The 15,414-nt window shown below is 42.3% G+C and overlaps 1 protein-coding gene across 1 annotated transcript in view; it reads right to left on the bottom strand.

Moving 5' to 3' along the window:
* Window positions 1–609: 609 nt before the first annotated feature.
* RPAP1 (RNA polymerase II associated protein 1) overlaps window positions 610–15,414 on the bottom strand; it is a 42,672-nt gene continuing 27,867 nt past the window's right edge. Inside the window, 11 exon segments of the mRNA XM_030043353.2 lie at window positions 610–2,558; window positions 2,560–2,672; window positions 3,441–3,497; window positions 4,179–4,355; window positions 6,449–7,253; window positions 8,452–8,594; window positions 9,065–9,214; window positions 10,147–10,342; window positions 12,200–12,309; window positions 14,266–14,467; window positions 15,227–15,406. Coding sequence (XP_029899213.1) covers window positions 2,519–2,558; window positions 2,560–2,672; window positions 3,441–3,497; window positions 4,179–4,355; window positions 6,449–7,253; window positions 8,452–8,594; window positions 9,065–9,214; window positions 10,147–10,342; window positions 12,200–12,309; window positions 14,266–14,467; window positions 15,227–15,406 — 2,173 coding nt within the window. The 3' untranslated portion in view covers window positions 610–2,518.

Genomic DNA, 15,414 nt, shown 5'->3' with positions numbered 1-15,414 from the left:
TCAAAAATGCTCCTGCTGGCAAAGCACTGAATGATTCTTAGCAACCAATCACATCAAAAAGTATTTAATTCTCCACACTTTCTCCAAAAGTATATGCAAAAATTTAAGAAGCAGAAAATTCAAACCAGGTTTAAGGGTTAGATCTTTTGGGGTTTATTTTAAGTCCCAATCGCACTAAGCCGAGAAGGTTTGCATTTAAACTAGATAAAGCAATGCCCTCTAGTGTTCTGCAGAGAAACCTGGTACAAGGCTGCCCAAAGCCTGATCCTTTCCTTCCCGGAGTTCACAAAATAAATGAAACCACCTCCTCTCTCATCACCTACAAATACCATCCATGGACAGTTTTTTACCGTCTTCCCACCTGCAGCACATGACAAATCACACAATACCCACCCTGCACCTTCCCCACAAACACACATGATTTGGTACCCTGTGTTAGTGGACCACCACACAAACAGAACAATGCCTTTGGCTTGAAGAGCTCTCTTACAGAGCTCCAAAGCTTAGTGGATTTCTTCACAGCAGTAGCATTCCCAAGATATTGATAAATTGCAAACAGAACTATCCAAACTACAAGAAAGATTTAAATAAAGGAGAGCATTCTCATAGTTCCAAAACAACCTGCAGAGCTATCAAAATATTTATTTACACCCTGTACACATTACAAAACTCAGCATCGCAGAAAAGACTGGAAGAGTTTTTATAACTGGAGGTCTGAAAAGCAAAAGGCAAAGTCCTTGATGAAGGCTGCTCTTAAACGGGCAGCTAGGAGTCCTTAAATTTTACCGTCCATTGCTCTGGAAAGACAACTGCTGGGCTCTCACCATCCAGACAGAATAGAAACTTGAATGCCTTTGATTAAACTTTTAATGACATCAAGTACTTTTAAAATAATTAACAACAAAAAAACCCATGTTGACCACTGTGCTTTTGTTACTTTATGTGCCATTGATCTGCAGCAGAGAGAAACCACAGATCAAAAGCTGCAATAGAAGGAAAAAAAGCGGGGTGGGGGGAGGGAAGAGAGAGTTTAAAATGAAACATCAGTTCTGCCCATGTCCTATCTGAAATAAGGGGGAAAAAGATGAAACAGTATATTTTCTGGTGACCTAAGGGGGACTGGTACACTTAGAAAACTGCCAATGTAAAGACAGCACCACAGCTATAAAGCTGCTAGCTTGAATTTGTTTCTTGTGTGGAACAATTTCAACAGTTACAAGCTGGCCTATTAACAGTGTTTCACACTCTTATTAGGACATTCACTGGAGCAACATTAATAAAGGCATGGTTTCTTTGGAGGGAAGCTAGCTTGGCCTGTTTGATAGGTAAAGAGAGAAGCTTAGGTCTTCAGGCTAGGCATCACCTTGCACCTTCCAGAGGAATTTATTCCCAAGAACAAAATAAAAGAAATAACTTTAACAAGTTTTGCTCATAAAAGTTCTCCAAACAAAAGCCTGCCAGAGTGACTGTAGTTCTGCAAAAATTATTGGATATAAACGAAACATCCAGTGAGATCACACCTAGGGTAAATTCTGGACTTGACCTGGCACTTGTGATGAGCCTTTTAGGACACTGTAGTTGTAGCTCTTGTGTCTGAGGCTGCAATACAGAACTTGGATGTAGAAGTGGGAACAAATTAGGAATTTTTAAAATTAGGTTTAAGCTTAGGAACTCCAATTTAAAATTTAAACTACATTCCCCTCTTCTCAGAGGGCAACCAATACATACATCCTAGCTAAACAAGCAGATACTTCTTTTCCCCTCTAATGGGCAATGGTTACTGCCAAGCATCCTGCCCTGCAAAGAAATTATTTATCTTGTTATACATGTAACCAAATTAAGGGAGAAAAGAAAGCAGTTTAGAGACTATCCAAAAGACAGCCAAGGGAGGACATCCAGTGTTTATACCACTGCACTAGGAACTATTATTTCTTAGAGGTCTGACACAATATGTCTGCGTGACTGTCACAGAACACTGTCCTGGAGAAACTGCTTGTATACATATTTTTAAAAAAAGCAGCTCTCAGGATCAGCTTCTTCCCTGTTGCATTGCAATTTTATTTGCAGGAGATGGTGTGGGGAAAGGACCATTCAAAATTCAGGGTCCAAAAAAGGCAAAGGAAAGATCTGGGAGAGACAGACATCATCTTGAGAACCCACAGTCTCCAGCCTGACTGAATGAAATAGCTTTTCCACTTCCTTCTGTTTATTCAACAGTTCAGTGCCTTTCAGACAAGTTCTCACCTTCTCCAGGGAGAAGCAGAACAACCTGAAACAGAATTGAGGAAAATACTCCAGCATTCATCATGGAAGACCACACACATACTGTCATATCTTGAGAAGATGTGTATTGTTCTACAGGGCTGGGAGCATTCTACTAGTGCTTCACTTTGCAAAGATGCCAAGAGCGTCCAGGTAAGACACTCAAACTGTCTGAAATGCACATAGGTTCATCAGTGAAGCGTAAACTGAGCTCTTCCATTCTTCACCTTGGCCCTCTTCTTGCACAATTGTTTTGCTATGAGACTAGCACTAGTGCATTCTCCTTATTTTCTTTGTGTCACCATTTGCAGGTACTTCAGTCGCACGGGAGGGAGCTGCTCATAAAGATCAAATCCCAAAGGGCTCTCTGCATTCAGCAGTCTGTAGTAGAGTAGGTGCTTTTTCAAGGTCTGAAGAAAGAAACAACAGCCATTAAGCATGTCTGAAAAGAATCTAATCTTTTCCACCCTATCTCCAACACAACATAGCGACCTGCCAGATAGTACAATTCCATCAAGCCCGACATATTTAATTGTATCATCTTCAATAGAAAAGCTATAAAAGGTGAGTTTCTTCCAAGAAAATTCACTTTTGATTTGCATAAGAACTCCTCTTCTGAACACAACTCCACTGCCTCCTCAGCAACCCCTCACAATGACTTCTTGACAGAAGCCCAAATCGAGTGGGATCTAAAGAATTTACCCTGGATGCTAAACATAAAGGGCCAAATGACACAGCTCTGTTGCACAAATGATAGACTTTGGCAAGGTCCCTGAGAAAAAGAGAAACCTTACATCTGTTTTGGTTTTTTTTGAGGGAAGCATGCAACTAAGAGTTAAGGGAGATCACTGCTGGCCACCTCTTCATAGTTGTGTTAGAATCATCCCTCTAGGACCTCTCACTATCCAGATATAATGCTGCTTGGGCAAGAGGCATGGAAATACAGTACAGGAGATTCATCTAGGTTCCAACGGGCTCAGTATTTTGAGTTCAGTTACTACAAGAACTGGGTAACAATATTTATAGCCATTCGCAGGTCAAAATCATACTGCTAATCACCCCTCATTCTCAAATTAGCAATTAAACACAAATTTCAAAAGCCAAAGTTAAATCTGTAAGAGTACCGTGTCTGAAAAACTTAAGTCCCAGTGGCACAGACTGAACCTTACAGATCCTACCTCATCCACCAACAGCCACGTCTTCCGCAGCATGCTTTTCCGAGCAGCATCAATCTCCTGGGAACAAAACACATACTTTACTTAATATGGCGCAATGCTACCTTTGCCTACGGGAGTACAGCACTCCAGGAGGATGCTTTGCTCATTATGATGATGCTCCTAAGAGTGGCTTGTTCCAGCAGAAAGGGCTTAAGATGGCTATTGCTTGGATCCTGCCTCTCTCCTCCTTCCCCTGACCTGAAGCTCAGCCAACTTCTCAATTTTCAGGTAGAACTGTAGATCAGAGAATTGTTAGCACAAGTAATCACTGCTAGAGGCCCCAAGGCCATAGGAAGGCTTCTGCTTGGTTATTCAAGAAAACTGAAAGAGTACTCTGCAGCTTAAGATTGCCCCAGGCAGGGGCTAAATCTATTACAAGCTCTCTCTGCCTGATCAGCTCTCTCATCCTCCCTGCTTCATTCTTCCCCCTGTACCATAGCCCACATAGTTGCTGACTTGAAAGGTTTATGTAGGATTGGCTACCATTAATGCAAGTGGTTTAGGATATAATGAACAAGAGCTGCTGTCCTGTCTCTCATGTGGATTCTCAAACAACTGACCAGTTCTCAGAACATTTGCTTACAATCTTTGTTTCCAAGCCCAGCGTCAGTTATTCACCACAACCACACCGGACCCTTGGGAAGAGCAGATGCAAAACCCAAAGCTTCCAGTCCTGAGGCTCTGCTATCTGTTACCTACCTGTGTCGTGCTGTCTTGGGAGAAAATAAAGCTGTTCACATGAGCCACAGCCACCACATAAAGAACAGGGCACCAGGTGTGGCGCAGCGCACCAGTGACCAGAGTTCGGAAGTACAGCCGCAGGAGGTTCAGGTTATCCTCAGGAGGGGAAGTGTATCGCTCGAGAGGCACAGGAAACTGCAACAAACCCACCCAGAGGCAAAATTACAATTTTTGTCAGGGTCTAAGTAGCAAGGGGAAGTTCATGACTTTAGGGTGCCCTTCCCCAGCTGTTTGTGCGTGCACTCCTATATAACATCATGTACCTCGGTGGCATGACCGCCACTTGGAGCAGAGCTGTTGCTGCCCGCACCAACTTATGTGACACACCTTTAACAAAGCATCCTCAAGACCTCTTCAGCTCTATGGAGAGATGTTTTACTGGTTAAATCACTGCAGTTGCTTTTTGGCACAGGTAAGAAGAATGGTTTTAAAGTGAGGAAACAGAGTACTTTCAACAGCACCACAACCTGCTAATGTACCAGAAAGGCTTACTTTGTCCTATGCATTTAGCCAGAAAAGGAAACCAGATATATCTGCCAGAGTTAATGTTGTTAAGTGAAGTTTCCGACATTTTCTGACTTCGCTCCCTAGCTTCGAAAAATAGGTTAGAAAAGCTTTTATTAACAACTTAGTTTTGCTTGCTTCTTCCTTCTCCAGAAGTCCAATTTTTATTCTTCTCAATCTTGAGATAAGTTCTCTAGGGCTAAAATTACGTATTTCACTTTGGAGCATCTTCTTCGCATGATTAAAGACAATCATTGTTTTTACTCAATTCAAAAAGCCGTCTGCCCGCTAGGGTATTTTTAACTCAACTGAAGACAAAAAGGAAAAAACCTAAACAACCAACACCTCCTCAAGTGATCTTGCTCAAATTTTCCAAAACATAGTTTGTTTTCAAGCGACACAGCAATGAAAACATTATTCAAAGTATTTGGCATTTAAAAAATTTCTAAGCACATGAAAAACAATCTGCTTTGAAATGTTCTCCATTGTAACACATGCCACAATTCTGATGGTACTCAGGGATCTGGTGTTGAGGGATCAAGATGAGATAAAGCACGTGATGTAGAATCAAGGCTTTCATCTGGAAGATGGTGTTCAGCTCTGTTCCTACACCTATTTGTGGAATTGGAATATAGACAGGGAAGGACTACTGCAAACATCCAGAAAACTTACCATAAGAAGCAGGCCAGAATATCTTGGCTTACCTCGCTTAAGAAACAAAGGCTCATCTGGCCATAATGATATAGAAAAACTGGCCACAGGGCTACTACAACCAGAGCAAAAGTGCTACAACCACACAATGGAAAGCGCTGTTCTCGCATAAACTGCTGGTTCACAGTTGTTTGGAAAAAAAAATTTTGAAAGGTTATCTTTGTATTAGCAAACTTTAGGCTAGATCAGGTATTGCCTGTCAACTGACATAGAACTTCAAGACAGCTAAATCCTATCTCTTGTGCTCTGCTCATTCAAAAGAAACGCAGTCTTACACTTGGCAGATCAAATTTTCTTGCCGAGTTACCCAGCAAAGCACAACTCCAGTATAACTAAATGTGGAAACATGGTTCAGAGGCAAAATGACTGTTTGTCCATGCATTGGGGAAGGAAAAGACTCTCACCAAGGTGAGAAAAGACTTAAGGGAAAGGTAATTGCTGGCAGAAGAACATAGGGTGCAGACTAGCCCTTCATACATACAGGCTATAAATTAGAAGGAGATACTCAATCATTAGACCAAGCAGAGTGTGGGACAGTTTCCACTGAAGACTGAACAATTTCACAGTTCCTGCCCTCCACATATACACACTATCTGCTCTCAAAACAAAGTTCAACAAGTTTCTGAAAATCATTATGTGACAAGGGCCTGCACCTACAGGGGCTGGACTCTGTTCTTCAGACTTACAATCAATCAAGCTGTTTAAAAAAAAAAAAGAAAAAGAGAGAGAAATAACAACAACAAAAAAAACATATACACTGCTGTCACAGCCCTAAATCAAAAGAACATTGCTCTCCATTCCTATTCTACTGTACATTCCATGCATTGGACTTTCTTCAGAGAGAACAAAAAGCTTCTAAGCAAAGAAAGCGTGATTATTCTACTGGACAAGGAGGGATGAGGAAGAAGGGCAAGTGCTCGGAGGATGCCCAAATCAAGGTTGGAGAAACACAGGCAAGAGCCCAGTAACCCAGAAATATGCAGTGACAGGCAACTACCATAAGCCAGGATTACCTGCTGGAGTGGCACTCCCAGTGCCTGTAGGATACTTGTGTGCTCCCCAAAAACAGAGAGACGCAGATGAACGCTGAAACGCTTCTGTAGAGGTAGAAGAACAAAGACTCCAAAGAGTGGATCTCCAAAGGAGACACCTTCAAACTGCTCCAGGAGACTTATATAGAGATCGTGGAAGGACGCCAAACCAGGGAGAGGAGCATCCAAGTTCAGGGAGTCCAATGACTTGGGTTGGCAATACACAGAAAGAAGGGCAGCTGTGTAGCGGTGGATTGGTGCTTCTAGAAAGAGGTCACTGCCTGTGAGGAAGACACACATAAGCCGTGCAAGTTTGGCAGCAGTAGGGATGCTCTGAAGGGTTTTAGCACGCCAGGTTTCTAGCAACAAGACCCACTGCAGGTTCCAAGTCACAGTGTTGACGAGATCAAGTGGGAGAGAGTTCAGTACAGCCCCACGTGTCTCTGCATTAGTCACTTTATTGTAGAGGCTGATAAGTGGAAAGAACGGCCAGTCTGAAGGCAGGATGGGCCCTTTGACCTCAGGAAGCAGCATTGACTGGATGAGGTAATTCCGTCCTTGGTAGAATGCTTGGGAACGCATAAAGGTAGGCTGCAAGTGGACAAAATGAGAAAGGTAGCAGGAGCGGATAAAAGGCAGATTCTGGTACGATTCTCTCAGCAGGGTACCACGGGTAGCCTTTGAAAAAAATGCTGCTGCAGAGCCAGGCTGTGCCAGTTTGGCACTGGTACCCAGATGCAGGATATCAGAGAAGTCAGCTGCTTCTGGCCCTCCAGCTTTCCCTTCACTGTAAGATAAAGACAGGCATCAGCTTAAGAAACAAAAAAAACCCCCAAACACCAAACAAAAAAACCACTACAGAAATTAATCTCTACAATCTTCCTGGATCGGGGACAATAGTGTATGCACAGCACTCGCAACACTTTCTACAGCATTCAGCTATGATAATACTGAGTGCCTGTAAAGCATCAGCTATCTTGGTATTTAAAGGGAATTCACAGAACTACATTTGGAGTTAGCAATACTAAGGCCCTGCTATGAAAAACCTCCACACAATGATCATGTAAGGCCTCCATGAATCAGTAAGACAATTCTCGAAATAGTAGCTTTGCAGCTGGCAGAGGCAAGGTCAGAGGAACCATACAGACTGGTAGTTAAAAACTGGGGGGCAGGGAAGAAGGTGTTAGTCAAATCCATGTGCCACAATCTCAGACCAGAGACTGACCATGGTCTCAGATTACTTGCCAAATTCTCACAAAATAGTAGCTCTATAGCAGGTATTTGTAAAAAAAAAAAAAACAAAAAAAACAAAAAAAACAAAACCTCCCCCCAAAAAAAGAAACAAACAAACAAAACCACCAAAACCAAAACAAACCCCCCCAAACAATACAAACAAATCAACCCACTCACAAACTTCAAACTTTCTGTCTTTCTGGAAAACTATAGTATCTCCTTGCACCACCTTGGTCCAACCTCCTACAGAAATGCACCATAGCAAATTTCAAAGAGACTGCGATGAACAAGATAAATTGCTACTATTTTCTTGGCCAGACATAGGAGGCTTCACATTTGAGATGCTCATGACTTCTTCCAGTGCAAGGTGGAAGACATCACAGTTGTCAAATCAGCAAAAATTTGTGTAAGAACTTGTATAATAAGGGTTTGAGGAAGATTTAATATGCTTTTCAGGCTGTATCAAATTCCCATGTATTTTCTAGACTCACTACTTGCCACAGATGAGATCAAAAGAAAGTGGTCACTTTTCTCAACATTGGTACATCAGAGAGAAATCTGCAAGCACATTGCTGGTCTGATTAGAAGGCTCCATGACTAGAGAATATACCAATGAGTAACTAAAATTTGAATACAGGCCCTACTGAAGGCCAAAAAATTATGACAAAATTGCAATGCCAACATGTACTTCTTCAATTTTCCCAAGTTTTCCCATGTACCAGACTACAGAAAGGAAAAAATGCAAAGCTTACGGAAGAAACTCTGGATTAAAGGCAAGATCCAGTAGGACCTCGTAAGCCAGATGCTCACTCCCTGGCAACAGACGGCTTAGCAATGCCATGGCAACACAGTGATGGAGTGAGGCATGCTGGGCGTAATCCGGACAAGTGCCTGCCTGTACAGGAAACAAAACAACAGATAAAAGCACTATATCATTTGTCAGCAAGGCAATCAACAAGGACAGGAGGGTCAACCAAGACGTAGATCTCACCGGAAGGTGAGAGACTGAGGCAGACTGCAAGAACTGTCAGCATTCGTACCGAGATCTTTCTGCTTCCCCTGATTGCCTTAGCCAGACATCTTTTTTAGTAGCACACTTGAAAACTTTGTTCTCTCTCTAGCCCAAAGACAGGCAAAAATATAATTTTGCCATCCAAAGTATTTTGGATCTAAATCCCCACATAACTGTAAGGATGTTATTTGCTAATGGGGCATAAAATACAGCTGAAGAGTCACCAGACCTAAGCCAGATATGAAAAAGAACATGGATGCAAAGACCAGCTGCCAGTCTGACACACTGAGTTGGAGAGGCCAAGGTGAAGTCAATTCCTCAGGTGAAAGAAATTAAAGGAATAATAATGATACCATTCTCCGAGCCAACGCTATCACAAAGTACTGCAGATGATATTCATGGCGCAGGATCCACGCAGATGAGGGAGTTACAGAGGGAGGTCTGATCTGCCAGCTTTGATGCAGATAATCCTTCAAGCCTCTGAAGCCCAGCACAGAGCTGTACTATAAAGAAATCAGAAGTGGAAATGAATACTACTAAGACAGTTCATGCTTGGAGGAAAGTAAAACATAGCTCTCCCCAAGGCCTAGCCCCTGCCTTCTCACAGGAGAATTCCTGTTGGCTACTCCAAGAGGGATATTTAAAAATAGCCTGATAAATATCTGCTTTTCTGCCTCAGGGCTCACCTCCAACCACCATGACCATCCCCACCACAGGTAAACAATAGTCACTGCCTACATTTTCCATAGTGCTTTGTAAGGCAGAAGTCTGGCCAATGGCTTAAGATGTTTCTCTCTCATCTGGCCAGATATTCCTATTAGTAACCAGTCAGCTAATTCAACATAAGGTGACAGAGGAAGGCTTTCAGAAAGCTTATGTTAGGTACTCCATCTCTCTGGGGCTCTGACATTTCCTCTTCAGAGTTTTCAATCTTCCATGACTCTCACCTAAAAATTCAGGACAACCAGAAGCAGGAAGAAACCTCTTCAGTCACTGTAACACTCATTCTCTTAATTTTATCCCATTTTTCTTTGTTATATACGCTTCAACCATCCTTTTCCTCCTCTGACACTCAGTTATTTATCTTGCTTAGCCAAACAACAGTTATTTAACCCTTCTCAACATTCTTTATAAATCCATCCTTTAAGCATCATCATCATTCATCACCTGCTCTATAATTCCAGCTTCCCAGTGTCAACTGAATATTGGAATTCAAAGACAGAAGATATTTTTCAGATCCTCATCCCACCTGTTCTGAAAATTCAGGTATTTGTCCCTATAGAGCTTTAGTATTTTTAAAATAAAAATACACAACAATTCCTTTTTAATAGTCCTACTGACATCACTCTTAAGGCTGGGAAGATACAAATACTAACCGCCCTCACAAGTATGACATCATTCACCTAGAACTTACAGTGAAAAAGTCTATTCTCACCTTGACGGTCAGGCCCTTGTGGATGTGAGTGATGCTGTTGATGAGAAATAGGAGGGCAGTGAGGAAGGGGAAAGGTGACTTGGAGCCAACCAGGCTCAAAGGAGGTTTGCCTCCAGTGCAACTCAGAGATGCAATGCTGAAGACAGATTCTGGTGCTGGGGAACAGGACAGAGGGTTGCACAAAGCAGAGCATGGCCTGTGTGAACAGATAAAGAGAGAGGGGTCAGGTCAAAAGCACTCATACTGCTGAAGAATTATCTTGTAGGAATGTTACTATCTGGACTGTGCCACACATTGCAGTAAAATGGAAGCCCCAAATACTGTGCAAGAAAAAACCTAGTATCGCAGTTGGTCAAGTAAACACCATCGCCATACAAGCTGTTCAGTGAGCTCTCATGAATTCTAATCTTCAGCTAAATTGTTCATGACACGCAGAAATACTGATGCAGTGACAGCGATGTCAAACATTTGAAAGCATTGGGCCTTTGATTAAAAAAAACAAATAAATACACATTTCCCCATGTATACACGTAAACCAGGCAAATAAGGCTGCCCACCCAGTCAAGACATTTCAATAATAAACTGGCAGGCAAAACCAAAAAGCCAGCTTACATCTAAAATTGACATTGAAAGAATGCTGCCCCTTATATACTCACGAAATGCATATTGTTAAAGTCTATTCAGAAAGGACCTAGCTTTAACATAAGTGAACATGACCATGCATACTGCTCTTGGTGTGTGCAAAACTACAACTTTTCATACCAGCAGTGCTTGTGGGGCCCGCACTAGACATACTATGTCTGTACAAGCAAGACCACTACAAGGAAGAGTGATCATAAGCATGTTGCTCAATGGTAATGGGGCGATAGGGCAAATCCTGTCAAAGATCCATATTGTTACTCTATGACAGAGAACTAATTATCTAAACGCATTGCTTTTCCTTCCACTGGCATTACCATGTAGGAGATGCGTGAACACATCTGGGGCTCAAAGAGTGCCCTGAACTCCTGGTCCTAATCTGCCCAGAATGTTTAGACAAGATTTTCAAAATATTAAGGCAGAGATTAGCTGACTCCTCATTTTTACCAGCCAGTGTAAGAACAGCCTAGGAGAATTCTTGCTGATGGGCTTTTATAGCCTGACCAAACCCATTGTTTTCAGACGTCAGGGACAGGCAGAAAAGGGTCTAAGGAGTGCCCTTGTGTTGGAAGCTTTGGTGCCAAGAACTTCAGACCTCAGTTCTCAGTCATGAAAGAACATGGGCCAAACTGTTTGGTGACCATTCAAGTACCACTTAAAACCAAAGATTTCAAGTGCCCCTTATATCAGATGTTCTCAGAAGCAGCTGGATGTCTCCTTGACTACAAGTTAGGCCTGTTAGGTTCCCCTTCTCCAGAGGATTGATCACAGGCTAGGAGGGAAGCTCCCTCTACAGCAGAAAGACAGAATATCTGCAGTGCATAACAGTTCCCAGAGCCAGAGACAAAGCTTATGTTATCCAAATGTCTGAAAGAACAGTTTGGTATCTGGCCTTTCACTTTCCTGCAGGGGCTTTCAAAGCCTTAATGAAGCTCTGCAGGAGCTTAAAGCAAGAGTCTAGTGTAAATTATTTTAAATAAGCAGCATCACACAGAGCACACAATGGTACATGCACACACACACTCACCTCCTCAATGCAAGAGGGACTCAAACTGATGTTACTTTTTTTTTTTAAACCAGGGAAACCAAAGAAGAATCAAAGCCAAGAGTGACTAAAATAATTCTGAAATTGATACGAAAAACACAGCTACATAGAAAGGCATAGATGCAGACCCTGCAGCAGCACCAGTAGGAAAGGAGGAACTGGAGAACCTCGGTGACCATCATGCTTTTTGCTGCGAGGGGAGAGAGGATAAAGCAGGGTGTAGGCAGAGCCCTACTGCACTCTAATTCACACATATGGGGGCATCTATGTACAGGGAAAAGAAGTGGGAGGGGAAACTGCCACATAGTACAGTATAGAAATGAGGCTCCCTTAGCTTCTGGCAACTTCTTAGCAGTGAAATGATTTTACCTGAGCAAGTCCCACATGTTGTGTATGGCTGGCTGGCTGAGAAGGGGCTGCAGCACCTCAGATGTCAAACGTTCCAGTTCCTCTAAGCAGTCAATTGGATTGACTGATGGCTGCAGAAGACATGGAGAAAGACAGGAAAAGATGGTGAATGAAGGCATTCCAGTGAGGGCAAAAAGAGAGGTTGATTTAATTGCTTTCTCTGTGTTTATTATCTTTTTGCCAGACCACATCATCAACATAGTGGTACTGCTCTAGGTTAGAGCTAGCCTCACTGCTGGTAGCGTGGAAGCTGAGAGCTGGCACTTCAAAGTGTTCTTGCACTCAAGTATTAAAATGCATCACAAAGATTTCTTAACTGGCTGGAAGTAAGGTATGGGATCCTTGGGATCAAGATTCCCTAAATGAAAACTTGCCCTAAGTGGCTATATCCCCCTCCCTATACTATCTACATGCTGATCTCCCCATTTAAATTGAAGATGACACAAACATGATCAGAACTACCTTAAGAAAGCAGAGTGGCACCATGATGGTCTCCAAAAAAAATATTATTAAAAAAAATCAAATGCATAAAGTGCAATTGACCTACCCATCAAAGCATGACTGTGGATGAACACTGCACAGAGGAGGATCTGTGGCTTTTAGAGAACCATCCAAATTCTTCCAACCCTAGTAAGCAATATTCCAGGTTGAAGAATCATGCTGGCAAATTTTAATGTTCCTTCCCTTCATTAGCATGCTGCTTTAAGATACAGAAATACTCATTTCCATGACATAAAAATCTGATTTTTCTACCAGGTGAAATCCCCCTCCAGAAATCAGTAAAATCTACAGGAATATATTAACCTTAGTTCTTAGTAATCTAACAAATATATTCCAAGAAGGCCCCCGTACACACGAATCTAGTTACTATACAAGTTGATTTTTTTTTTTTTTTGGCACTAGTCCATTCAAACATGCTACATGCAATTTTATATTTTTTTTAAATCAGATTAGCTAACCACAGGTAGGTGATTGAACTTCTTTTTAAGTGGAAATAAAAAATCCTATGCCATAGTTCAAGGACTTAAGAAACTATTTTGTCAGCCACTCTTCTGGGACATCTATAAAGGTTAAAAAGGAATATTAACCTCTTTGTTATCCTGGTTCTCTAATGCTCAGTTCTCTGATGACAGCATGAGAAGGGTACTACCAACCCTTGGGGCACTGAAGACATCTTTGAATCATACTGGCAGTTTCCACCCTGGCCACAACTAACAGACTCAGTTGCTCTGGGCAACTTTCAGAGGAGTCGCAGAAGTGTGAATAACTACAGCCATTAAATTACCCCCACACCTTGACGACAGCTCTCCCAGGTCAGAACTCGGGCATGTCAGTTGGGCAGTAAAGAGGAAAATTGCATTTATCTTTAGAACATGAATCTTTAAGGTAGCTAAAGTATTAGACATTATTCTTCAACAGCATCACACAGATGTGTCACCTTCAGAAAACTCACTTTAAAAGATGACCACATACTACAACTGTAGCTGGGTTACAGAATTTGACCTTGAATGTCAGTGGGACAGCAAATAAATTTATCTTTCTTGTTTCCTATCCAAAGTTCATATGGCATGACCCTTAACGCTCAATCTTCCAACCAGATTATTGCAGTGTAGCTGTCCACATGTAAGCTCTCAGACCACAGCAAATGCAAAAATGTGCAACTTGATTTAGCCCACAAGGAGAAAGGACTGCCAAACTAAATTAGGTCATACTTGCTTCATGCTTTGGATCTCTGCAGTAAATCAGAACAGTCACAGCACTACCACATGCCTTGATTGAGACTCTGAGCCCAAAGCAAGAAAGGAAGACAGTGATATTTGGCACTGCTAATGTGAAGGATCAGCAGACTTATCTGACCCTAAATGCCACACAGCCTAGATATGAGCTGTGGTAAACAAAATCTAGTCCTCAGCTAGATGCATCAATGTTTGTCTTTTTCAGCATTGCTTGTAAGTTCAGGTTTCCAGAGGTAATACATAAGCTGATGATGGTGAGATGAAAAGACAACCTGTATTTTCAGGCCTTACCTGTTGGCTGCAAGCACTGTAATAAACTCCCAAGTAGATCACGTAAGTTGTGGTCAGAGGCTGGAGAGTTTGCCAAGTTTCTGTCTGGGATATTTCCTGGAGGAATTTTTTCAGACTGGTCTCAAGGAAAGGCTGTAAGCCTGACACTTGATTCCACGCTACTGGAGGAGGTGGAATCTGTTCACTGTCTTCTGAGCTATTACTGAAACACAATGGAAGAATGACACAGGATAGCAAATATGTCTCAGAAACAATTGTTTCTCAGATCATCATTTTTATAGCAAGATTTCCAACTGCATGGAGTCTGGAAGGCGATACCCAACAACAGCTACTAGGGGAAAAAAAAGTCTTTGCAAATTCCCACAGACCAGACCAAATCAATTTAGGCAGAAAGGACAAATGCAGAATGCACTACTCTGTCCTTGAGCTATGCTCTAATTTTACCAAACTCACTATCCAGCTCAGTATCCAGCTTTAGTTAAAGAGTTTCTTGCTTTTCACCAGAAAAAGTACCTGTGTCTTCATCAAATCCTACTGCTTTGATGTCTATCAAAACCAACAACCTCTTAATCCTGACCCATCTTGGTCTCTGCAGAGAGGTTCTTTCTTCCAGACCTCAGGGTGGTTTTCTTTTCCCCGAAGCGAAGGTCAAAGGAACTTCCTAGCTCCTTTCAGCAGGGCATTTGGCTAACACTGCCCTTCTGCCCCATAGCTGAATGGAGATTTTTACTCCTGTCTCTTACCAGGCTAGCAGGCATACAGCTGTCAGACTAGATACCGCTTCTGACCTTGTGTCAGAGGAAATATACCCCACCATGCAGGGATTCACATGTGGGACAGTAAACCATCCGAAAAAAAAAAAAAAAAAGAAAAAGGTGATAGCCAGGTCTCCAAATCAAAGAGAAGGAAGACAGGATGCCAACTACTCAGATAGACAGCACTGGTGACAGAGAGGGCCTACCTGCTCAGCTTGGCCTGCAGCTCTGCTGTGTAGCCTGCTGTTTGTGTCACATGTATCAGCAGAGTAACTACTGCCGTAGCTCGCTGGACAGACAACTCAATCATAGGGCTCTTCCCACGGCAAGTGCTGAGCAACTCGGGCAGGGACTGCAGTATCCTCACCAGCACAGGGTAGAGATCCCTACAGCA

This window comes from Aquila chrysaetos, chromosome 2, assembly GCF_900496995.4.
Source record: "Aquila chrysaetos chrysaetos chromosome 2, bAquChr1.4, whole genome shotgun sequence".
Taxonomy (NCBI): Eukaryota; Metazoa; Chordata; class Aves; order Accipitriformes; family Accipitridae; genus Aquila; species Aquila chrysaetos.
This window is presented reverse-complemented; position numbering and strand designations above follow the sequence as displayed.